The 25,517-nt window shown below is 48.7% G+C and overlaps 1 protein-coding gene across 17 annotated transcripts in view; it reads right to left on the reverse strand.

Moving 5' to 3' along the window:
- L1CAM (L1 cell adhesion molecule) overlaps positions 1 to 25,146 on the reverse strand; it is a 98,339-nt gene extending 73,193 nt beyond the window's left edge. For all 17 annotated transcript variants that reach the window (XM_083419482.1, XM_083419477.1, XM_083419476.1 and 14 more), the window contains exons 1-2: positions 25,046 to 25,146; positions 1,709 to 1,896 (exon numbers count right to left, since the gene is read on the reverse strand). In XM_083419482.1, coding sequence (XP_083275608.1) covers positions 1,709 to 1,896; positions 25,046 to 25,134 — 277 coding nt within the window. In that variant the 5' untranslated portion in view covers positions 25,135 to 25,146. The remainder of the gene's footprint in view (positions 1 to 1,708; positions 1,897 to 25,045) is intronic.
- Positions 25,147 to 25,517: the final 371 nt, after the last annotated feature.

A 25,517-nucleotide genomic window follows, 5' to 3' on the forward strand; every position in this document is an offset into this window, starting at 1 on the left:
CCAAATAGGCAGACAAGCTGCAATCGACTTCCTGAGCCTGGGTGAAGCCAAAAAGGGTTCACCCATGACTGGGAAAACCCCTCACCTCCAGCATGAGCTCCAGACCCAGGGGAGGCATTGTTGCCATCCCACAACAGTGACTGACCTGGCAGTAAGCGTCATTACACAACAGATGAAACATGTACAAACGGTTTTTCAAAATTTTCTTGTCCTCTCTTCTTTCCTTATGCTTCCATCACCCCCTATTTTTTATTCAATGCCCCCCAATTGCGCCTGAGGCTACTACTGCCCCCCTGGATCGTTCCAGCACACACACCCTGGGGGGGGGTATCGCCCACTTTGGGAATCACTGATCTAGCGCCTGCTTCCTTTGCCCAACAGTGCTGAAAGGACAGCTCTTCTATGCCTGCCTCCCAGGACTCAAGAGCTGTCCTTGGTGCTGAAATTGCCTGTAAGCACAGTTCCATGCAATCTGTTTTGCAACAAGCAAGCAAGCCAGTGTCAAAAGAATCATTGGCCTCAGCAGGGAAGGGACAAGGAGGAGGGACTGATAACTCCTAAACTCATCAAACTGTAGTCAAAGCACAAAGATGCCTGAAGAAACTGTGTCAGTAATGGCAATGTGATCTAGTAGAAGGATTTGTGGATTTGGGTCTAGAAGGCCATGGGTCAACTTCCATCACAGCCATAGACACCTGGATGGTTGCGGTAAAGTTGCTATCTTAGGCCTCCATTTCTGTCCAAATCATGGAATTGTATGTACAGTCCATCTCAACAGGGAGGTTGTGAGGCTGGCAGAAGGAAGCGCTGTGAAGTTGTTTGCACACTGAAAGCACTATAGAAATTAGATGATATATTTAATGACTCACAAAATATATTTAATGACTCACAAAATGTATAATATGTACAGAAATGTGGTCGTAAAGGCAAGGTGTAGGTGAGTGCCAGAATCAACAGCTGGGTATAGCCCCACCTTTCTTTTCGTTGAACCATGCTTCCTTCCCTTTCTGTCTCCATTTCCGCAAGCTCTGCACATCCACACCTTAAGTGATGCACATCTCTGTAGACTTACATTCATTCTCAAACCTTTGCTTCCTGACCTGTTACGATTGGCAAAATTTGCCGCTTTCATTAGTGTGAAGCACGTTGGGTGCTAACCATCCAAATAGGTCTGAGATGAGGGTGAGGATTGGATTAATGACTGCTGGTGTCACAAGGCACTAGTACTTTCCTCAAGCAAGCAGGAGTAGTACTATTTCTCTATGAAGTTTCTAGGGGGTGGAGCATTTAGGGAGCTCCCCCCGGCAACACGATGCGGGTCCCCCATCTCTCTTACCTACCCACCCCTCCCTCCCAGCTTCCAGATGCAATTGCTCTCTGCTGCACCAAAGGTTTAGGGAAAGGAAGGCAGGCAGACTGAGCTGGGAGGCACTATTACCCAAGGTTATGTGATAATATAAAAGCAGAGATAAATGCCTGGAACAGGGCTCTGAGAAACCAACAAGAATTGTAAAAGAAATACAAATGCAAACTGTCTGAAAAGAACCAACCACATGTTCTGACACAACAAAACATGGCCAGAATGCATCACCATCACCACAAGCTCTCACATTCGGGAAACATGCCACAAGCGGCAGTAGTAAACCCCACCCTACCGCTTTCCAAAGCCACACGCAGGGGGAAAGATACTGATGCCATCACTACTCACATCCTTTGGGGAACTCGATGGACGCTGCTGGATCACAGAGGAGCAGAACCAACGGCCAGAGCATCAGCAAACCAGCCAGCATTGAAGCCATTTCACCTGGCACCCCTGGCCAGGGCCTCTCTCCAACTCTGGGCAGTGGCGCAGCAAAAGGGGAGCAAGCAGCATGCACCCCCCACTGTGGCTTGTGGCTGTGGGAGGAAAGAGGGAGGGAGAGAGAAAGAGACCGTTAGTGTAAAGGAAAAAGGGAAGAAACCCTGTGTAATCATCCTTGTCCCCCTCCCCCACAAAACATCCTTTCCCCCAAGGACGACAGCACAGGCAGCAAAAAGGAGCTGGAGAGGAGAGGGAGTTAATGATGCCTTCTGCCTTTATTTATTTCCATCAGCCTTCACTCCAACTTGTTGGAGGAGCCTGCTGTGTGTACAAGTGGGTGAACCACCAGCCCTGCGTCCCCAGTCCCAGGCCGCCCCCACCAACAAAGCAGGATTACTAAAGAGAGAAGGGAAGAAGGGAGACACCGAAATCGAAGTCAAGGCAAGATGTAGCGGGTCTTGGCCTAGGGTGCCGTGTATTTTCGAGGCAGAAAGGAAAGGGGAGGGGCCCTTTTGTTCAGGAAGGGAGGGTGGGTCACGGGAAGGCAGAGCAGGGGGGGCGGGTGAGTGAGGAAAGGTTTATGGGGGCTGGCGGCTGAAAGAGAAAGAGAGAGGCGATGGTGGATGGGGAAGAATAGTGGGTTGATGGATGGAGATAGCAAAGTAGGGAGGGTGGGAGAGACAGAGGGAGAGAGAGAGAGAGAGCAGAGGATGGAAAGAAAGCAGAGAGATAAGAATATATTATTATAAATGGAAAGATAAACAGATACATGGAAAGGCAGAATTCTAATAGTTCACACTGATGCTGTGCTCTTTATCCACTGATTGTCAATTTCCATACATCTCCTGCCCTTCTCCCCTAACAGATATTTCTGATGAATGGAAGACTTTTTTTTAAGCAAGCAAACTGTGCAATGCAGTACAACCTCATATTCAGTAGCTCCAGAGGTTCTACTGATGTCAAGATATGGATGTGCTAGAGATATAGATTTTCCTGGTTTTTAGCTGCATCACTTGCATTGTACATTGGGCAAAGTCCAGACAAATACCACCAGGAGAACCAAAGGAATCCCAAGAAACTGAACTCTCCGTGGAGCATGGTGGGTGTGCAGGTGGGTGTAGCTTACAGAATCTGTTTTTTTATAACAAGCCTATTAAAATCTTCCAGATGAAGGAGTTTGCCTAAGAGAAGCTTGTAGAAGTTCTGATCTTCCGAGTCAAACACAGAGCTTATCAGCCACACATGGTCCCCCACTGGTAGGCTGAACAAACCTGGCTTTGCTGCCTGCCTGGAGTTGCATAAACATGAACATTTTCTAAACAGCCCGCCAGGCCATAAGACATGGCTTGCATCTGGTTTGGTTGGATGTAAGTTGTGCAGGCCCAGCCTAACGTTATCTAATGGATTCACAGGAGATGGAAACATTTGAGACAGAGACTTCCCAGCTCATGCTCTTAATCAGCATGACGCCAGGAGTGCATTCAGATGTGGAGAATATTCAATCAGTTTTCCTAATTATAATGCCAGTACTTCCGTCTCATTTTGTAATGCTCCTTCACATCACTGACTGACTGGACAGTCCTATGTGTCAGGTCCACATCTGATTGTTCTGATATTACTAGCTAAAATCCTGTAATTCTGACAGGTGATGTATGTGAAAGCAGGTTCTGCCAATCAAGGGGTGAAGAGCAGGCTTTGCCTTCTTCACAGCTGTGTCCCCATGACCCAGATGAATGAATGGCAGCCACTTGTGTACAGTATATGGAAGGAAGGAAAAGGGTTCATTTAGAGACACCACTGAGGTCGCGTCTAAATTTGCTCCCTGCCCAGGTAACAAAGATTAGGCTTATGCCTCTCTATTTAGCGCTATCCAGAGCTAGCCTTCCTGGTCGCTTTAAAGCATGGATGAGGAGCCTATGGCCCTACCATCAGCATGCCTAGTGGTCATGGGTGATAGGTGCTGGCAGTGTGACAGAAAGCTCAGAACTTCTTGACATTTTGCAGAAGACGTGTGCTTGTGGCTATTTTTCCACCACTTCCCCCAATTTTAAATCCCCCTCATAAAGGCTGGACGTTGCCCATGCATACAAGGCATGGTTCCACTGAAGATAAAATCTATACAACAGAAGCACTCTGTGGGCTGCCAGCACCCTTACAACCAGCCCTCCAATCAGGAGGGTGCTTCTAGGCCAGCACCAACAGCCACACCCAAAAACCAGAGGATCAGCCACAGTGAATCTAATGCATACATTCCAGCATGTACCCCACTGACTCACAAATACTTTTTGGGGGTGGTATTTCCACACTGCCATAACACATGAGTAGAATAGCTGTTCATTTTTCTGTTGGCCATAAAGAGCTGCTTCACAATGAGTCAGAGCATAGGCCCAAAAAGCCCAGTCTTGTGTACTCACAGAAGCTCTACGAGATTTGAAGCAGTGGCTTTTTCCAGCCCAGAACATCTCCAACCCTTTAGTTGGTGATGACAAGGACAGAACCTGGGACCTTAGGCATGCATAAATATGTGATCTAGCACTGAATTTCTTCAAATCTAGATTACAGAATATGAGGATGGAGACAAATTTCCTGGCAAATGGAATTTGGGCCAAAAGCTAGAGCACTGGCTAGGGTAGGATGACATCTGAACAAGTTTGCAGTATGGCCTAGTTGGGCTTCAGGGACAGCCCTGGATTGTGCTTGGTTTTATTTTACTTCTAAATGAAATAAATTTAGGAGGAAAAACAAAATTGTGTTAGATGCTGCATTGTGGGCCAGAGCCCTCCAACATGGCGGCCAGGACAATGTTATCATCTGTCTTGCACTATGCCATGCCAGAAGCCTCAGATCACATGAGATGTGGGTGTTGAATGCTCAGAGACCTCCAGCACAGCAAGAAATGAAACATCAACTTCTTCCTGTTCCAGGGGTGACCTCAGAGTGTGCAGATTGTCACAGTATGGTCTGGCAACATCAACTGGGCACGTTTAGCTTCCCTGTATATGCCTGGAGTGCACTGTGGGACCCATTCCAGATTCTACAATCCAATCCTTTGCTTGAGTGGCGAACAGTTTTTCCGTTCCAGGCACCACTAAAACTACCCAAGGTGAAACCAATACAAATGACCATTTGCTGACTTATCTGCAACCTTCTGATGAGCAATGTGACCTGGTACCCTTCCTTGGCTTCTCTCTGAATGGATATCAAGTGCAAGAGGATAGTAGAATTGCCCAGCCTGACCAGCAGAACAATGCAGACAACAAAGCAAAGACACATGCACATGCCGGTGGCTAATGATTTGTTTGTAAATGGGTGCCGGCATTTCTTAAGAATGTAAGAAGATTCCTGCTAGATCAGGTCAAAGACCCATCAGGCCCACCATCCTCCCATTGCAGTGACCACCTAGATGCCTGATGGCATGTGCTCCAAGTCATTTTCCAGGGACAGTCCCAGAATTTTGAAAGCCATCCTGAGCCAGTGTGGTGTAGTGATTCAGAGCAGTGGACTCGTAATCTGGTGAACCGGGTTCAATTCCCGGCTCCTCCACATGCAGCTGCTGGGTGAGTCACACTTCTCTGAGGTCTCTCAGCCCCACTCACCTCACAGAGTGTTTGTTGTGGGGGAGGAAGGGAAAGGAGAATGTGAGCCGCTTTGAGACTCCTTAGGGAGTCCAAACTCCTCCTCTTCTTCTCTTCTTTGTGAGCCTGCATCTACTCTTGCCCCTTTCTAAAATTTATTTAATGATGTGTGTTTTTCTTTTTGTAAATCTACCAAATAAAATCTGGGTGGTTTTCTCAGGATGGCACAGGCTTTGTGTGCTATGTTCCATTGGTGGAAATGCTCTGTGGGGGGGACAACAAAAAATGTGGGGTTGAGGAGGGTCAGTTGGGCAGGAAAGAGTGAGAAACGGTCCCTATTTTCATCTGAGGAATGTTGGTGAGTATGTGATGGGAAGCCTGCATGTTTATGGGCCCCTACATTCCCTGACTGCAACTCCCCATTTCCCTCCCATGTCTCCTGCCTTCCTCTATTCATCTGGCAATTACCAAGCGAGGGGCTTATATTGTTAGCACGGCGGGGGCTCAGTGAACAGCAGCCGGGATGCAGATGGAGCCAAGGGGGCAGCTATGGGGAGCTGAATAATTTAAGGGGGAGGGGGCAACCTGTCAGCTGTGGCTGCGGGGGGGGGGGGTGAGCTCACAGGGGACAGGCCATGATTCTGATTATGCTACCCAGGAAGGTCAAGGCAATGCAAATAAAGGAGGGGACGAATGAGGAGGAATCACAGGGTGTGAAAAAGAGAGATGTTTCTGATCATCCGTCCTTTTAAATCATAGGAGAATAGGCAGAATGCATGGCGTATGCTTGCTTAGCCTAAAGAAGTGGAGATTATTAGGCACAGGGGGAGACAGAGCTACAGAGTCTCAAAGGCTTTTTTCTGAAAATGTCAGACAGGGGAAAAAATAAGACATGATGGCTAAGGAAGCAAGGATTCCCTTATTGGATCAGGGCAAGAGGCATCATAGACCAGCCTTCTGTTTGCAACACCAGCCAGCAAAATGCTTCAGGGGAGACCCCAAGCAGGGTGTGGCTACACCCCTTGTTTATGCCCAGTATCTAGGAAGCACAGGGGTGGACTGCCTCTCATCCTGGAGTTTCTATGTTTAAAATGTTGATTTGTCGTGCTAATCGCCATTTGATAGACCTGGCCATTATTGTATTTAATCTTTCTTATATACAGTATAAAAATCCATTTAAGCTAGTATCCATCAGTGTATTGTCTATTAGCAGGCTGTGTGTCAGGTGAAGAAGAACCTTCCCACAGTCAATCCTGAACCTTTTGCCACTTAATTTAATTAGGTGACCCTAAATTGTAGTATTATGGGAATAAGAGAGAGAGAATAATCTTTATCTGGAATAAGAGACATAAGTCATAAGACCTACGAGACATAAGCTGTGAGACATAAGGGAAGCCCCTCCCCCACACTTCCACAGTGGGATTGGGAAATGGAGAAAGGGGTTGGCCCATAGAGCTAAAACAGTATAGAATAGCATGCCACTCTGAACTTTTGTCACTGAACTTGAAAGCTTCTGTATCCTGTCTATAAGAATTTGTCTCTATGATGCCGCTCCAATTTACCCAGTATCAGTCTTCCCCCAACGGTGTATATTCAAGTTGTTACAAGAAATGCTGTTCAAATGGCACTGGGACTGGGAGTCCTTAGGGTGAACAGTATAACCCAACTTTCAATTACTGTAACTTTACATCCTTCAGACTTTTTTGGGGGGCGGGGGACGAGGTCTTTAGAAGCCCATTAATGTAAAACTGCAGCCCCATCCTACCTAATACTTGGAGAGCATACATTGTCTCCATAATTATTGCAACAAGCCCTCTGAAACAGTATCCCCTGTAGTCTTCGTCGTCTGCCCAGCATATAATAGCAAACTAACTTTTAACACCAACTTTCCACAACTAAAAAAACGAGATCAACAGCCAGGGAAGCTAAGGAGCCATAAATATGCTGCTCGACCTCACTGTTCACTGGTTTGAACCAACGATGTTTCTAGCACTCATAACTGCAAAGACAAGAAACAATCTATGCCTAGTGGGTCAAAACGTGGAGGTGGGGAGATCTGTGGCCTGAACTCATGCCACAGGCCGCATCCAGTCTGATCTCTTGCCCCCACCCCCCACAGCCATTCACAGCAGGATCATGGGGAAGCAGCCGGATATAGACAGACCCTTTGGTGGCAGGAATCCTGCCAATGCAAACAGGAAACTGTGCTTGGCACAATTCTGGACATCAACAGTGGTCCCTGCCCCCCTGAGCCCACCACAATGTTCTGTGGCAGATGGTTCCAGAGAGCAAGGAAGAGCTCCCTTCACACAAAGGACTGCTAATATACACAAGTGCATGCTCATGCACAGAGCAACCTGGCCTGAGCACCTCAACCTAAATTGCTGCAGATTCATTAACACTCCTAGCCTCCGTGTATTTGGATTGCAATGTGAAGTCTGCTCACAACATACAGGGGACTATAACAGACAGAGAGAGCCCCATCGTAGTGAGATGGGCAACTTGGAGCGGCAGATTATGGGTGCTGCTGACGGGCAGCAGAGTAGACAATATACAAATCTGACTCACAAAGCACAGCCCATTGGGAAGTTCTCCTGCACAGCTCTTGCTGAGACGCATGGGAGCTGTGCAAGGGCACATGATCATCTCCCACTCATTGCAGTGGGGCTTATGCAGGAGAACTTCCTGTAGGATTGCTCCTGTGTCCGTTAGACTGTGTGCACACCATAAATTAAAAACATGACTTCCACCAAGGAATCATCCTTCTTGCTGTAGTTTACCCCTCACACGGCTACAATTCCAGGACCCCTGAGCAAACTAAAGTTTGCAGAATTCTTTGTGGAGGAGGCCTGGCCTTGTGCTTTAAATGTGTGTCAAGGGGGTGCTGTGTACACAGCCTTAATCAGAAGGGGCTCCCATTGGCTTTTCTGCCTCAGAAGCCAAATTGTCTCGGGTTGGCACACAGACACACAATGCAACACACACACACGAATGCCTTTCAGTCTTAATCCTCCCATCTACCCAGGCTAGGTCTCCTATCCAAAAAGCCCTTGGTGACCTTCTTGCTCATCTCTCCCGTTGCTGGTTCTGCTTGACCCAGCCCTGTCCCCCTGCTTGCTACCCGACCCCCCCCACCTCTTTTAACCTTTTCATATTTCATCTCCCTTGGTAAAACAAACATCCATAGAAGCAGGAGAATTAATGAAGTAGGTGACAGGCCTTGTCAAAAGCCCTCTTAACAGGGGCTGGGAGTAGAGTGGGGGGGGGGAGAGATAGGGGGGGGGGGAATGACTGGAGAGGAGAATCTGATGACAGGCCCTAATCAAAAGGAACTGGAAATGTTTGCATGAGAAATGGCAGCTCCCCATCTCCTCCACCACTGGTGACACAACAGCCTCCCCCATATAAGGGCAGGAGATTTTTTATTTCCTCAAGATAGTACTAGAGCTAAAATGTCCCATGGTGGGGGGGGGGGGTTTAGAATCCTTTTAACTAGGACTATTGAACCGATTAAAGAATTTTAAATGTATTGATTAACCGTCTTTTTTTTAAGCTGTGCATGAATTAATGGAGCAACTAAATTCATTTTCCAGAATATTGCCAAGACCTCAGACTGAACAATGTATAAAATCAAATCAGGGGAGGAAAGCCCATAACTCACTGCTTGAGCATGTGACTTGGATGGGAAACTTCTGAGGTTCAGCCCCAACATCTCCGGTTAAAGGGGATCTCAGGGCTGCCACCAGCTGCAGCACAAAGTAAAGGGGTTGCAGAGTTTTGTGGCGCGGTATTAAGAAGCATTAAAAATAAAGAAGCAGCCTGTCCGCCATCTGACCTGACGCCCTCTTCAGGACAAACTGAGCATTGCAACAGAGCCCCTCCAATCCTCTGGAATTAACTGGATCTCTTGCACTTTCATTTGGAGATTTATCTGAGGCTTCAGTGTTTAATGAGAAAGTGTAAGGCTAGGAGGGATTAGAAGCTGCCCAGCTCACAGAGATCATGTCCTGCTCCACTAGGATCCCTCAGTTGTTGTTGTTGTTTTTAAAAAAATGCTTGTTTGCAGCTAATATTCTGCTTTTCCACAGATCTCATTGCCTCTGAGACGCAACGGCTGACCACTACCCTCTGCTGATGGAGAGCATCATGAAGCACACGCATGGCCTCTTCCTCTCGCAGATGTGGGTGTTGGGTGGAGAAGGGGGTCCTAGGAGAGCTGCATCTCTCATGGCTTAAAAGCTGCTCAGCCTTCTAACTTTTGGCAGCTGTGAGCTGCATTGAGCCTAGTGTATTAGGAAAAGTCAGCACACAAAAGAGGGTGGTGTGTGCCTCTACAGTCCCACCCTGGGCTTGCATTAGCACCCTGTGGAGCTGTGCCTGTAAGGCCTGGGTGTTGCTCAGAAGCCAACTTTCATCTCAGCAAACTAGGACAGCAAAAAGAAGACAGAACTGGGGTTCAAGATGGCCTTAACAGATTGGGGAACTGGGTCATAACTAACAAAATGAATTTCAATAGGCCAAATGTCACATTCTACACTTAGGCAGGAAGAACCAGCTGCATAAATATGGGGGGGGGGCGCTCACCTGGATAACCAGTAGCACATGTGAAAAGGATCTGGGGGTCTTAGTGGACCACAAGCTGAAGATGAGTCAACAGTGTGATGCAGCAGCAAAAAAGAAAACAAACACCACACCTGGAGAGCAGCAGGTTGGGGAATGTTGATATAGTACTTTGAATGTTCAAAGATCCTGCAATTTTTTCCCCTAAATTTACTGTTATATCTTTTGTAAACCTCTTTCAGTGTTATTTTTTTAAAAAAAATAAAATCAAGAGGCCTATACATTTTATGAAATAAAAAAAAAAGAAGTGCTTCATGGGCACTAGCCTGTTGTGCTCCTTACAACAACTCTGTAAGGTAAATTTCCATTATCATTACATCTTCCATATTGTGGATGGGGCTGAGGCTGAGAGGGAGAAGCTGGCCTAAGGCCACTGTGGGAGAGGAGGCAAAGGCAAGAATCACGACCGGGGGGGGGGGGCTGTTTCTTGATTTGCGGCTCAGCACAACCCTAAGCTGGTTTTCTAATTCTTACTGCATTCAGTGAGGCTTATCCCATTGAAAGGGTGTCTAGGTTTGCAGTCTTCACTACTTTTCTACAACAAATACATCTGCGTAAGAATCTAAGGCACCCTGAGAAACAGAACTAGCCTCAAATCTTTCTCCACTGAGCTTCAGGGCTGGGAGGCATCTCACCCATGAAAAGGACCCTCGCTTCTAAACCTTACTGGTCCACAACCTTTTCTTGCCTATCTCACTCCAACCTTCAGAGGCAGGTCACACACAGTTATTCCCATTGTTCTGGCAGGGAAAACCGAGTCCATATAATAGTGATGCCACTGAGCAGGCTCCATGTGCCCGCAAACATACACAGACACATACACACACACAACCCTAATCTGGTATTATGAAACATCTAAACAGCCCTTTTCACTCAAATTTAAGAAACATATATATCACATTTGCCCTCACAACAACCCCATGAAGCATGTTACTATTATTCCCAGAAGAGTGTGCAACAGCATTTCTGCTTGCCCAAGAGAATTATCTCCATTCTATAGGTCCTTTGGTCCTCCAGATGTTGCTGAACTATAACTCCCATCAGCCCCGGTGTGGATGGGCGTGGCCAGGGACAATGGGAGTCGTAGTTCAGCAACTTCAGGTGGGCCAAAGGTTCCCCACACCTGACAGTGATACACTGAATACAACCTATGATAAAGTAATAACAACCACAACAGCAAATTTGTATCTCTTCCTGAATGAATAAATGGCAAGCTATTTACGTATATGCTAGGGATATATGCACTAGAAACACCAACATTGAACATACTGTGGATTGACACTTTCTGCTAGAAATTGCTCCTTGGCACTCCATAGCTAATGAATTGAAATGCAGTTGTTAATGGAGGTCACCATTCTCACTACCTCTCCTCCATGTAGTTCAGGGGTGCCCAAACTTTTTTCAAAGAGGGCCAGATTTGATGAAGTGATCATGCGTGAGGGCCAACTAAAGTTTTTGAGCTTTTTTTTACAATTTTAAATGGATTAAATAGACCGGATTAGGCCCCCGAAACGGATTTTGGACATGCCTGATGTAGTTAAAAGATAGCAACAGAAAAGAACCGATCTTCCCTTTTTATTATTCTGATTTGGGGGGCAGGGAGCACTGCCATTGAATGAAACTGATCTACATTGGCAACAATAGTGTCTTGCGGCACCTTAATCTGTTTTAAAGGGGCTAGTGGAACATCATGCCTGTGGGGCAGTTACAGATTTAAGGGGTCCAAGTAACAAACTGTAAGTGTTGGGGGGAGAAATAGAATCACAGAATTGTACAGTTGGAAGGGAGACGTCTAGGCCAAACCTTTGCAGTGCTGCCTGGGAAAGATCTCAACTTAAAAGGCCTGGTGGCAGAGGAAGCAACCACAAAAAACGGGATCTGTCAAATATATATACCAATAGCAGCTGCACAATGTTCTTGCACAGGCGAAAAATTTCGGCAGGCTGGACCCACATTTACCCAATACCCGCAGTCAGAGGGGACCACCTTATCTTGCTTCATGGCACAGCCATCACCTGTACTGCTCTTAGGCTACATGCACACCAAACATTTAAGACATATTTCTCCTCCCTCCCCCTCCCCCTGAAAAAGAATTCTAGAAACTGTAGCTTGTTCAATCAGATTGAATGTATAAGGTTATTGGAGTAAAATTTTAAGGATCTGAAGACCCAACATTCTAAGTTCTAAGCATTGAATAAGCTATATTAAGACATTCAAATCAGAAAGGAGGTTAATTATGACAGAGGGAAGGGATTTGTTGTTTAATTGTATGAATTGGAATACAGGGAAGGGAGACTCGGGGAAGTCAGAGAAACAAGTTAATGCAAGATCAATATGAAGATAAGATTGTTCTTATTTCTGTTGTTTGTAGTATGTTATGTTTGTGTAATTCTGTATGTTTTTGGTGTATTGTTTGTTGCTTTTGTTTTGCTTTGTTGTCTTTTATGCAAAAACGAATAAAATATTTATTAAAAAAAAAAAGAAACTGTAGCTTGTTAAGGGTGCTGAGGAATGGCAGCCCTGTGATGGGTAAGCTACAGCGCTTGGGTGCTTTCAATGCACGGCCGTGCGCAGCCTTAGAAACGGGCATTGTGGGTGTGCTTAGTGCTGACCTGGGTCTCTTGTCAAATCACGCCCTCTGTGGTTTGCATATTGTGCGCAGTTCAGTCGCCATGAAGCCTTGGAGTTTGGGGTGACAGTTGGCGTAGTTTGTCTCACGAGCACCTGCTCTTTATTTTTTGGCAGGTGTTGATTTGCAGGCACTGCCCAGGTGAGGCACATGCCACGCATCCTGTGCGCAAAGAGCAGCCTCTTCCACTCCCTCGCTGCTGCCCTACAGGACAGTGCCACTCTGTGGTCTCCATAGCAACCATGGGCAAAGATAAGCTAATGAGCCTTAAGGACTCTGCCTACTAAACACACACAAAGGAGGGGAGGGAAGGGGAGGAGGAGGGAGGAGGCGGGATCCATAACTGTCCGCAGGGAATTCAACCCAGGGGAATTGGCTTCTGCTCTAACCACTAAGCCCCAATCCTTTCCCAGAATCAGAAAACAGAGTCCCAGTTTCGTTTTTCTTCTCCCTGCCTCTCTCAGCAAAGCACAGCAGATCTGGCCGTGGCAGGGGTCCCTGGGCAGGGAGATAAGGAAGGTCTGGTCGGCTGAGGGGTGAACAACCTCCATTTCTGCTCCTCCCTTGTCCTCATTTGCAAAAGAAAACATGCAAATCCCAACAAGGGAGAGGGATGAGGGGAAACATATTTATCGGGGAAAGGAGCAGTTCCAAGGTTGGGGGGGGGGGAGCCCCTTAAATCCTCTCTCTCTCTCTCTCCTTATATTTCCACCCTGAGAATTGCCCTTCTTCAGGTTCTATCAGCAACCCTCCAGGCTCATCAGGAAGCCTAAAAAAATTAAAAGCCCACCCCTGAAACCCACAGATTATGATGGTGATGATTACATTTGCATAATTACATTTGAGGCCAGAGGAACATGGCCTGGCTGTGAGGCGTGGAGGCCGCTCCCTGCAAGGCCCTTTCCACCTGGCCTAGGGGGCAGGACCCACACTCACCAGCCCCACTGAAGAGGCTCCTCATGAGGCCAGAGGAACATGCGTTGTCCGGCATCATGAACAGGGCATAAAGGAGGAGGGCCATTTAACAGAGAGCTGCAATAATATTATTAATCATTTATATACCATACTTAACATACAAGTGCTAGAAAGCAAACCTTGAGGCTGCCTGAGGGGGCTTTAGGAAGAAGTGGAGGAGGAGGAGGTGCCCCTCCATCAGAGAAGGACTCTCAGCAGGGCCGTACGTGGGTGGAAAACTCTGCCATTGTACATGTTCTGGTGATTTTCCAGCAATGGAGAAAGGGGGAAACCGTGTGTGTCAGGGACGGGTGTGGATATGCCCCATCCAAAGTCCTCTTGTTTCCTCAATGCACCCTTTGGAATGATGCCATTCTATAGGTGGCTCTGTAGATAATTCCCTCCCATTGGAGCAAAGAAGGAATAGATGACCCCTTTGCCTCTCCTCTGGCTGCAGGGACCTCTCCCTCCTTCCTCCATTAGTGACCTTTAGGACTGTGCTGTTGCTTAATTTTAAACTTGGAGCAATTTGTGGCTTCATTTTGCAGATGGAGAAGTGATGCTGGTAGATCCCTCTTGGTTTGTGGCGCCCCCTGCCTTGCCTATGCCCACCAGGTACTCTCAGCACAGGACAGCACCATGTCGACATAAGGCTGCCTTGGGTCGATTTTCCATTCTGTGGGTTTTGGTATTATTTCAGCATTTGGGGGTCCTAGAGAATCCATCCTATCCATATGACATGCATTGTGGGATCCTGGGAGGCATAGATCCAATGAGGATAGATAGATAGTCTTCTTTACATCTGGTTATGGTTTAGAACTTATCCACAGACACATTTAACAACTGTGATGCGGCTGTATGAGAGCAGAAGATGCTGAAAGGGTTTCATAGGGTTACTAAGCTGCTTTGAATACTCAAGGCCATTCAGACTAGCTTTCAGGGCACCTGGAGTCTATTCTTAGCCCCAGAAAGAGAATGGAGTGAAGGGAGCTGGAGAGAGGCTGGAAGGCCAAACGCTCATAATTTCTGAGAAGTGTCTTGACAGCAATCCAGTAATTCTGGGGATGGTGGGAAGGGAAGTGGCCTTTGCGGGGGAAAGGGTGGCTTTCCCCCTTTTGTTTATAAAATGAGATTGCAAGATTCTAAATTAGCATTCAGTCTGGACTTAGGGGTGGAGCATTTGCACTTGCTGTCCTGTTTTGCAGCCTTTCTGCTGCTCGGTGGGTCTGAGAACCTGCCTGCCCTTATTATCCCAGCAGGTTCCTTGGACCCCTCCAAGCTGCAGAGGAAGCTGTGTGCACATTATTTTAAAGAAACACAGCAAAATGCAAAATATATCTTCTCCAGATCTTTATGCAAAGTATAGATGTTTCAGCATTTTGTAATCTTTCCCCCCAATAACAACAACAACTGGCTAGAATCAGTGTATTTATGCGCAGCGACCCAAAAGAGGCGGCTGCCATGGGGGTTCCTGCTCAGTCATGGATAAGAGGGTGGGTGAGCAGACGCAAAGAATGGTGGCAGGACTTAATCTCTTGCCTTAATAGTTGTGCAGAAGAGTTCTGTGAGTCTTTCCCTGCTCAGCTCTGAGTGAGAAACTGCAGCTGCCAAAATCCTGTCTTCTACATAAGGATTAAAGGTACATGATCTTGCCATCCTAAAGGAAAGGTGGGGAACCTCAGGCTCAGGGCTCCCAGCGGCCCCTCCAGGTGCTTTTGACCCAGCCTGGATGGAGGCTGTGGGGTGTGTGTGTGCACATGCGTGTGCACAATAACCTCTGACTTTTGCAGGGCTGCAGTGTAGTCTACTGTACAAAGGCAAGAGTCACATTTGTTGCTCTGACCACTTTTTCGCCAATGGCCGTGGTCCAAAGGCACATTGACAGGTAGGGAACTGGGTCACATACAGGGTGGGAATAAACTAAAACTTTTAAGTGTGGTGTGTGTGCATGGGTGAACATGGGTGAACATGTACACACCAGTTACACGCACAAGAGCAACAGTTTGGCTTGGATTGCTGAGGGCAGATTCACATGTCCAAATGCTCACACATTACTCTGGCCCTGAAGACCCAAAGAGAGACATGAGACTTTTCTAGAAATCATCCCTGTGCTTTTGCAACTCATTTGCAAAACATTCTGGCTTGGTGTCATTGGGCTGCAGCCCAGCAGGAGTCTTGGACTGGGTCATTCCCATTGCTGGGAAAAGGATTTCATGTGAGCCTCCTCCTTCTTGGAAGAGGCTGATTCATGCAGCTGGAAGAACTGGAGAGGCAGAGGCAGGGTTCTTCCCTGCGCCACCTCCCCGTTGCCCTGCTTTGCTGGTGCCCCACCATTCCTGCTGCCCCTGCCCAGCTCACCACACCCCCAATGATCCATCAATGCTCTGCTTGGGGCCTCAATCAATGATCCCACTAGCTCTGCTTGGGGCCTCAATCAAGTCCCCGATTGTAGCCATGATGCCCTGCGGATGGGTCAGGCTGAGGGCGAGGCAGCGGAAACTTGGGGGCAGCCGAGCCGTCCTGTTGACAACACACAGCAAGTGCACAACAAGGCGCTGATTGTTTGGGACCCAGATTCCAGAGGAGTGATGGCAGCTCAGGCTGCAGGATGACTGCAAGAGCCCCCAGAACAAGTCTGTTTCACAGAGCATAAAGCCAAAGAGAGGGAAGTGCAAAGGCCTTCCTCTCTTGCCAGTCCAGCCGCATCTTGGCTCTGGGCCCACCGAGGTAGGAGGGGCTGCTCAGAGTGGCAAGGAAGAAACATGTGACACGGTAGAGGCTGTGTACACACTCTACCTTTTAAAGCATGTTTCAAGCATACAATTTCCCCACAAAGAATCCTGGGAAAGAATCCTTAGGCAAGAACCAGCTGCACAAATATAAGATGGGGGACACCTGGCTTGCCAGTAGTGAATGTGAAAAAGACCTAGGGGTCTTAGTAGACCACAAGCTGAACATGAGTCAACAGTGTGATGCAGCAATAAAAAAAGCTAATGCTATTCTAGGCTGCATCAACCCAAGTCTAGTATCCAGATCAAAGGAAATAATAGCCCTGCTCTATTCTGCCCTGGTCAGACCACACTTGGGGTACTGTGTCCAGTTCTGGGCATCACAATTTAAGAAGGAACATTTGCAGAGGAGAGAGGCCGAAATGATATAGTAAATGAAGCCTTATAAAGAACAGCTGAAGGAGCTGGGTATGTTTAGCCTGTAAAAGAGGAGAATGAGCGGAAATAGGATACCCATCTTCAGATATCAAAAGGGCTGTCACATGAAGGATGGAGCAAGCTTGTTGCTGCTGTTGTTATTGTTATTTCTCCTGCCGTGGAGAGTAGGACCCAAATCAACGGCTTCAAGTTACAAGAAAATAGATTCTGACTAAACATCAGGAAGAGCTATTTGACAGCGAAACAGACTCCAACGACAAGAGTTGGACTCTTCTTCCTTGGAGGTTTTAATGCAGAGGGTGGGTGGCCATCTGCCATGTATGATCTAGTTGAGATTCCTGCATGGCAAGGAGTGGACTAGATGACCCTCGGGATCATAGCTGTCAACTTTTCCCTTTTCCTCCGAGGAATCCCATTCGGAATAAGGGAATTTCCCTTTAAAAAAGGAAAATGTTGATAGCCATGCTCGGGATCCCTTCCAGCTCTACAATTCTATGAGTCTAAGTGTAGTTTAAGGGTGCTGGGAATTGCAGTTCTGTGACGGGTAAACCACAGTTCACAGGATTCTGCTTGGGAGAGGGGGAGCCGTGTGTTTTAACATGTGTGGTATGTACCCAGCCAGAAAACCTTTCAGGTTAAACACTTGCTCCTCTCAGCCTACTTGCATTCAATCTCACTCATTACACTCATTAACAACCCTAAATGGTTGTGACAGGTGATCTTCCCCCAGGTGAATTAACATCCAGTAGACAAGCAAAGAAGACCTCCTGCAAGGTGCCCTCTCCCTGGGACTCCGAAATAGCCTGTCTCCTTCAATGTAACAACCCCCATCCCCACCCCAAAGAAGCAAGTGTGACATAGTGAGTGGAATACCAGCAGCCCTGTTGCCCATTGCAAGCTGAAAACAACGAACTTTTGCCCAACCAAGCCAAGAGAGGAAACAAAAGCAAAAAGCAGGCAATAGCTTCTCAGACTGCAGCCTCCTTCCTTCGCTCCTTTTGCATGGCTCAGAAAGTTTCCATTTGCCATGAACAAGCAAGGGAAAGAAAGAAACCTGAAAAGTGGGAGTGTGATGTCTCTGCCAAACCCAGACCCTGTCACTCCTCAGAGCAAGGGAAGGTGTGTTGTCATTGTCATCACACACATATGCAATTGCACTGCCTTCGTTCATTTTGGTGGAACTTACGAGTCAGGAAGATGCTTCAAAAGGCAACACAACTGACACTCCTAGTTGTGGAGGGGGGAGAAGGTGACAGAGGTGCCAAGAAGGTGGAGGCAGCACTCCTGTGCCATGTTAGAAATCAGCCAGGCACCAGGCGCATTTTGTGATTGGCGCAGGTCCAAGTGAGGCCACCTGGAGATCTCGGGATGCCAGGCTGATGACGGGGGAAAGCAAAATGTCACTTAGGGAAGGATCTGAAATACTTTCCTTGAAGCTTGAATTTGTTTTATTATGGATTGTTTTATTTGACGTTTTAATGTGTTGTGAACCGCTTTGAGATTTTTTCCCTTTAAAATATAAAGCGGTATGGAAACGAAATTAATAATAAAAATAAATTCCACTGCAAAAAAGGCACCTAGACATTCCATTCTGGTGACTGTACCCTACGCTTAAGGTGCCCTTTGACGATTAGATTATATACCTGAGTTTCCAACACTGGAGTCCCAGAGTCCCATGCTCAGTTTCCCCCTCCCCAGCCCTGCATACTCCCTCCCTGCTGCTGCCATTGCTGGCCTATAAAACCCCCTTTAGAGGGCTGGGTCTCTGCCCCTGCCCGCTTACTTTTTGTAACCCTTTGGGTGGTACATGCTGGAAAGCAAAGCCAGGCTCCAACCACTGGCCATTTTTATTTGCCCAGAAACCTTGGAGCCCCACCAAGGTTCAGAGACATTTCTGGAGAAATTTTAGATGGTGGGCAATGCCCAGTGAGGCTTGCTAGCGCTCTCATCAAGGCACTTGGCGGTGAGGCCCCAGACTGTGCCCCCAAAGTCTGCCCTTAACAGCTTTACTGAGGGCAAATTTGATATTTGAGTAGGACAACAAGTAACCTGAGCTAACCCTGAGTCTCTGCTCTACCTCCTCTGGAGGACTGGGGGTTGCCACAAGGAGAGGCAGGATGTGGAGGGGGGTGTGCAAATGTTGCATTCAGTAAGAAATCTCAGGATAATTTGGTTGAATGGCTTTCGCTCAGGGTTAGAAGCAAGTCGAAAACATGTTGGTGTCTCAACAGTTATTAATTCCAGATGGCACCAACACTAGACACCTCTGCTAATTAATATGGGGTGTAAAGTTCACTGGCATGAATGGAAGCTGCTAAGACTATGGATCTTCTATATTTCAGTGTTACCTTCCCAGTGCATTGTAGCCTATGGGTTGGATTTGTCCTGTATGATGTGGAAACCTCACTTTTTCTCAAGGCAGAGATCAGCCTTACAAATTAGACAAGAGCCTCACATACATTTTTACTAGCCCCTTGCCCCTACTATGTGAGTCACCTGCAGCTGGCGAGTAGCCTAGCCAGCTCTCTTTCAATGATCTAAGCTTCCTTACTTCACCACCTTTATTGCAGCACTTAATTGTCAGAGGTGACCAAGCAACTGGCTATTTACAATGGTGGCAGGGTTTTCAGCTCTGTGTTTCCAGCTATCTTCTCTGAAGCCCCTTCAGTCTGCTTGTGGTTTGCTGGCAAGTCAGTGGTCCAGCCTTTGAGGAGAAAGGGCCCACATCATCACACTACAAGAGAGGACTGGGCACCCAGACACCTGGGGTCCTCCATCCTCTGGAAGCTGGAACAAAAGTCCACACTCCTCTAGCAAGGCCTTGTGGTGGTAAGTCAGAAGAAATTGGCTTGTTTGGAAACATCTCTTTTATATACAATATGAGTGAAGGACTTTGAGGAACAGCAGAGGGGGAAGAGACTGAGAACCCAGCTCTTTCCCCATCCCATCCCCTGAGCTTATTCCTGCAGGTGCTGAGTGGGGGCAGCAGGACACACAGAGAGAGACTCTAGCCAGGCAAATACAGCAAGATGAAAAAGAGATGCAGGGAGATGAGTCACTATGGGTCTGGTTACAGAGATGGACGTGCAGGTGCAGACCTGGGTGGGGCAAGGGAACTGGGGGTACAGCGGCTGTGCCAGGCAGCAGCAGCAGTTGTGGATGAAACCCCCAGGCCCTGAGGTAGCTGCAGGTGCCAAGAACCCCAGCCTCCTCCTTCCCTCTCCCTACCCCAAACAAAGCCCTAAAGTCTCCACTCTCGGTCTCCACTCTTGCTGCACTGAGAAGCAGAAGGCTGGGGACAAAGCAGGAGAGAGACAGAGAGAGAATCCCAGGAACAAAGAGCTTTTCATGAAAAGGCAGGAATGAGAGACCGTTGGGCTCTAATGTGGATGGAAGAGGTGAGAGAGCTGGGTGGCAAGACGGAGAAGAGTGTGGGGCATTTGTCAAGCCTGTGGGGAGGAGGGGGCAGATCAGACAGCAGGGAGGGTTTTGGGTCAGGGCTGAGGGCATCCGTGCAGCCGGGCAGAGCCGGCCTTGGTATTCCTCTCTATCCTGCCACCAGCTCTATTGACAAGGTGGATTGATGAGGAACATGCCAGACCATAATTCCTCGTTGCCTGGGCAACATGCCGCTATCCGTCCCTCTCCCCACCACGCAGCTCCTGCCTCAGACAGATTCCTCCCGTAAATCAATTGCCACCTGCTGCCCCTCTCCCCCCTCCCCCCCCCACCCATCACCTCCTTGTCAGGGCGGGGGGGGGGAGGCAGGCTGGGGGCATCCAGGGTTATCTTCCACAGCTCCGGGAAGGGGGATTTTTTAATCATTAAGAAAAGCTTGGGAATCAAGCTCCTGACCTAGGTAGGCTGCACACCCCCAGGGGATATTCTCCGGCAGAAGTCCCATGGAGGTGAATGGAGGGTGCTGCGGAAAAGCACAGCCATGCTGTGAGGAGGACAGCGTTATTTATTAAACTGGACTATGTTCATGGGAGAGGGATTGATCCTTGATGTGAGGAACTCCTGGGCTTTCCTTGGGTGGGCTGCTTTAGCATCAGGCTTTGGAGCCAGGAAAAGGAAAGGAAACTGGGGAGTTAGATGCCCAGGATATTGTAAATAAGGGTGTTTTTTCCTTAACAAAAATTCAAGACCAATTACCCAGATACCGGAATTATGTGCTTCAATGTTAATACTCCCTCTTGTTATTAGGCTGGTGGAAGTGATAATTAAATAGCATCTCTCCCTAATAAGGAGCCAGCCAGACAGCAAAACAATATTGCAAGCTGCCAAAAAGGGACGGGGGGGGGGGGATTGGATGGCAAAATGTTTTCCCTCCCCATCTTCTGACTGCCATAAAATCAAAATCAGATTTGTTCCAGCTGAGATTTGGGGTTATTTAACTTCCCAGGATACAATGCCTATTCATGCTGATCTGCCCAGCATTTGGGGGATCTCAGGGCCCTCATCTTTCAGGACAGAAAATGCCATTGATTTTCATTCATTTTCCTAACTACTCACTTGATTGCAGGAGGGATTTATGTCCAGTGTGTGTGTGTGTTTAATTGGCTGTAGTTGTGCTGTGTCTGGTAGAAATCCAAGGATTGGAGTGTTCACAAATGCTGTTTTCCAGCTCAGAGGATTTCTTGGTCAGCAGGTGTTCAGCCCAAAATATTAGACTTCTGCTGTGAATATTCTGGGTTGCATTTCCCAGTAAGAGATTTCTCCCTGGCAAGGGCATATCCCCATTTAAGCTCAGAAATTATTTCCCCCTTATTGGAATCGAAGGAGAATTCAAGGTGATTAAGAGGGAGAGGGGAGTCTTCCTGATCTCTGCTTTTTTGCTATATATAAAAGTTGATTGAATTGAGAGGGGAGAAACTTTAATGCCTTCCTCTCTCAGAAGCAGCCTTTGCCAACCTGGTGCCCCCCAGGTGGATGGGACTTGTAGTCCAAAGCAACTGGAAGACTTCAGCTTGGTGAAGGCTTCCTGGGATTTTGCTCCCCTAGATGGGGCAAGAGGAAGAGGATCTGTGCTTGGATTGGTCAGGTGTAGTTTTGCCGCCCCCCAAGATGATGGTGATGGTGAACTGGCAATACCCTGTTCTCTGAATGAGTGAGCAGCGCTTGCTTTCCTTAACAACAGCTTGCTTAGACAGTTGCACCTCCTAAATGCAATTTTTTTATTTACCTCTGTAAATAAATGTAAATGATTCGGTGCACATGTTCAAAACACTCAGTTTTTAAATTGTTGGTTTGTCATCAAATTAATGGGTTCTGAAAACAGATTCTGGGGCTGAGCCCTGGTAGCTCCGCTTTGATTCCAACACCACACTGGGGGCAGGGGTGCCTCCTTGAATAAAGTATTGGGGGGGGGGAGGTAAGCCCTGCCTCACATAACAGACCACAAGACAAGGCATGAGCACATCATTTGAATGGCAATGCCCATCAACTTGGGGGGAGGCTGGCCCCCTCAAATATTTTATTGGGGAGGGGAAAGGACCTTGGCCCCTAGGAGTTGGCTCGTATGGTTGGGGGTGGGCAGAGGAAGGAGCCAGATACAAGCTGAGCCTTTGCTTTTGCCCAGGCACACACAACCTGCCATCCGGTCCACAGACACTTCATCAATCTCAGCAAGCCTGTGGCATGGTGTGTGTGTGTGTGTGTGTGTGTGTGTGTGTGTGTGTGTGCAAAACCGCTATGATCTAAGCATAGGAAAACAAGCCCCACCCAGCCCAGGAAATACGGCCTGAAGTTAGCAGCAAATCATCACACACAGGCACAGACCTGTGCAAACCACCCGACTCTCTCTTGTGTGCAGCAGTTCACTTTTAAACAGAGAGGGGTCTGGGCTCATTTGAAGCCTCTGACCTGGCGGCCGGGGGGGGGGGGTAAGGCAGATGCAGGCAGTGAAGTGTTCTCTTCATTTGATCTTGCTCCAGGTGTCCTCACATCTGAAGGATGCCAGCCTCACCCTACAGCTTTTAGGGCTGAGCCTGGGAGAGCAGTTGATCCCACTCAAACACTCCGTGCATGCAAAGCACAGCAGATTTTCGCACACACACTGATGTTTTGGGGCTGATGGGAGTTGCAGTTCAAAACATCTAGTAGGTGCCAGGTTGGCACAAGAACACATCCTGGAAATTCTTTACTTCTAGGAAACACCTCCACAAAGGCACCATGCAAGCACTGCAGGCCTGAGCTGTGCACATGCCACCACCCACCATATCTGCACAGCATAATATGAGATGCACATACAACCCTTTTCTCCTTTACACACAACCTGTCTCTCCTCCACACACAACTGACTGCACACTTAGGTCTGCATAACGCACTCATCACATGCACACCAGTATTATGTTTCAGTAGCCATGAATCCATCAACGGACTTACACCAAACCCTTTGAGAAGACCTAGAAACCCACCAATCATTCACATTCACACACACACATTGTTACATTACTCTGTTGCACATGCCTGCAAAGCAGATTTTCATAGACATATAAACTGTCAAAAGATTGTGGACCTCAGGATCATGTCCATCGCCAGCACTGCCCCCCCCCCGAGAGAGACACAGCAGCAACACCATATACACAAAACCCCAAGCTCTCCCCACTGCCCCTCCCTATTCTGCACAACACAACACAGCCCCCCCTCACACACACATACCCCATGCCATCAACGTTCCTTCTCACCTGTTATTCACATACAGCCAACTCACACACGCATTTCAAGCTCTGCATGTGCAACCCACAACCTGTACACACACACAACCAGTATCCATCTTCCAGTACCATCTTCCAGTCCTTACTCACAATGATTTCATTCCTGCCTCCCAGTGCTATTTACAAATTCTTCCAGAATAGCACAACCTTGCACAACGCCTCCAAAACAGAGCGATGCTCCGAGTAACTACTTCCCACACACAACAGTCTGCTACCTCCTCTCAGACACATGCAAACTGTAGTTTTAAAGAGCTCCCATCTTGCCTTCCATGGATGCAGAAATAATTGAAAAAGATGTGTTGCCTGAAGCAGCAGTCCAAGTGGCACCCTGCCTCCCACCAACAATTTAAATATATATATGATACATTAAATAATTAACTACTTGCTGCTCTTTAATGGCCGCTGCCCAAAACCTGCCGCCTGAGGCAGACCATCTCACACTGCGTAATGGTCAGGCTGGCCCTCCACCCACGACAGGAATGGTAGAGCCTTCTGTTTTAGGCCCAGATCCAGCTGCCACACCCTTTCGCTACTCTCCCTCCCTCTCCCCCTCCAACCATAATTCAACATCTTCGCCCACAAGCTGCCCGCGATTCCCACAGCATCCTTGCCAGCACACAATGCTTCCCCTTCTCACACACCAAGGTCCACAGCGTGCTCTTTCCCCCACATACAAGCACATGCTCCAGCCTCCTTGGCGCAGATGTACACAGGAGAGACTCACCATCACACACCATTCTGCTCTCCTTCCTCCCTACCCACACACCCAGCTCCCTCCCTCCCTCTCTCTCACACACACCGTCTTGGCACAACCCTTCTAGCGCACACAACTCATTCTGAAGGCAATCTTGCCTCGGCTTCCACTCCCGGAATGCTCCCCTTCCTCAAGCAAGCCCTCATCCTGGCATACAATGGTGCACGCATCTGTTTCCCTGACACATCCCCATCCTTGGCACATTCTCACACTCAAGGGGCCCTGCTGCCTCCCTCCCTCCCGCCTCTTCTCTCACACAACCCTTATTACTGCCCCCCAAAAGACCCTCATACATCTTCCTCTGAGAGGAAAGGGCTAAAGATGGCTTGCACCTAGAGATTTTGCCCCCCCCCCGGCCCCCGCCATCTTCTCCAGCACATCTCTTGGCCCTTACATTCCCATGCACCCTCCCCGCAAGAGGGGTCCCTTTCCCTGCACCCGGAGGGTCTCCCCTTCTCGGCCCCTTCTTCCCCGATTCCCTCCCCTGGAGTCTAGCCCCACGGACACACACTCAGCCAGCCCTGAGCCCTGACCCACAGCCGCCACCACACGCCCAGCAACTTCTCCTAGAGACAGATGCGGATCGAGGGCGGGCGGTTTGCACCAACCTATTTCTTCTAACCTGGTTGTGCGTGTTCCACTACGGAACCCCTCAGGTCTCCTTTATACCCCAAATTTAGAAGAGCCCCCCCCCCGCCTCCAGATCCTGACAAAGGCGGGAGGAGGGACAGCCCTCCCAGCGAGGGGACCCATCCTCTCCCCCAACCCCGAGGCTCCTGCCGAGGCCGGGGAGGGGGTCCCCGCGGCAGCCCCTCCTGCCTCCTACCTGAGCCGCGCCCGTCCCTCCGCTCGCCCCGCAGCCGCCGCCTCGCCGACTCCTGCTGCTGCTGCTGCAGAGCCCGATCGATGTGACATAATCGGCGGCGGCGGCGGCGGCGAGAGTCCCCTCCCTCCCCGCCCCGCCCTGCCCCCTCCCTCCGCCCTCCTCCCCTCCTTCCCGGGCTCTGGTTGGGCCCCAAAGCTGGACGGGGAGGGGGGGATAAGGTAGGCATCGGCTGGGGCGGGGGGGGGGAGAAGGGAGTGCCCCCCTCCACTCCCCGGCCCTGCGCTAAGGAGAGTTGGGGTGGGGCGGACGGGTGGGGGGAGAATGAGCGCAGCCTCTCCTTCGCCACTTTTCTTCCTCCGCTTGGACGGGAGGAGGGGGTGCCCCAGCGGGTGGGTTGCACCTCAAGGGTCTGCCGCCGGACGCCTGGGTCCCTCTCCACCCCACCCCCGAGCCTGGGGGGAAGGAAAACGAG

This window comes from Podarcis tiliguerta (assembly GCF_965153285.1).
Source record: "Podarcis tiliguerta genome assembly, chromosome: 17".
Classification (NCBI taxonomy): domain Eukaryota; kingdom Metazoa; phylum Chordata; class Lepidosauria; order Squamata; family Lacertidae; genus Podarcis; species Podarcis tiliguerta.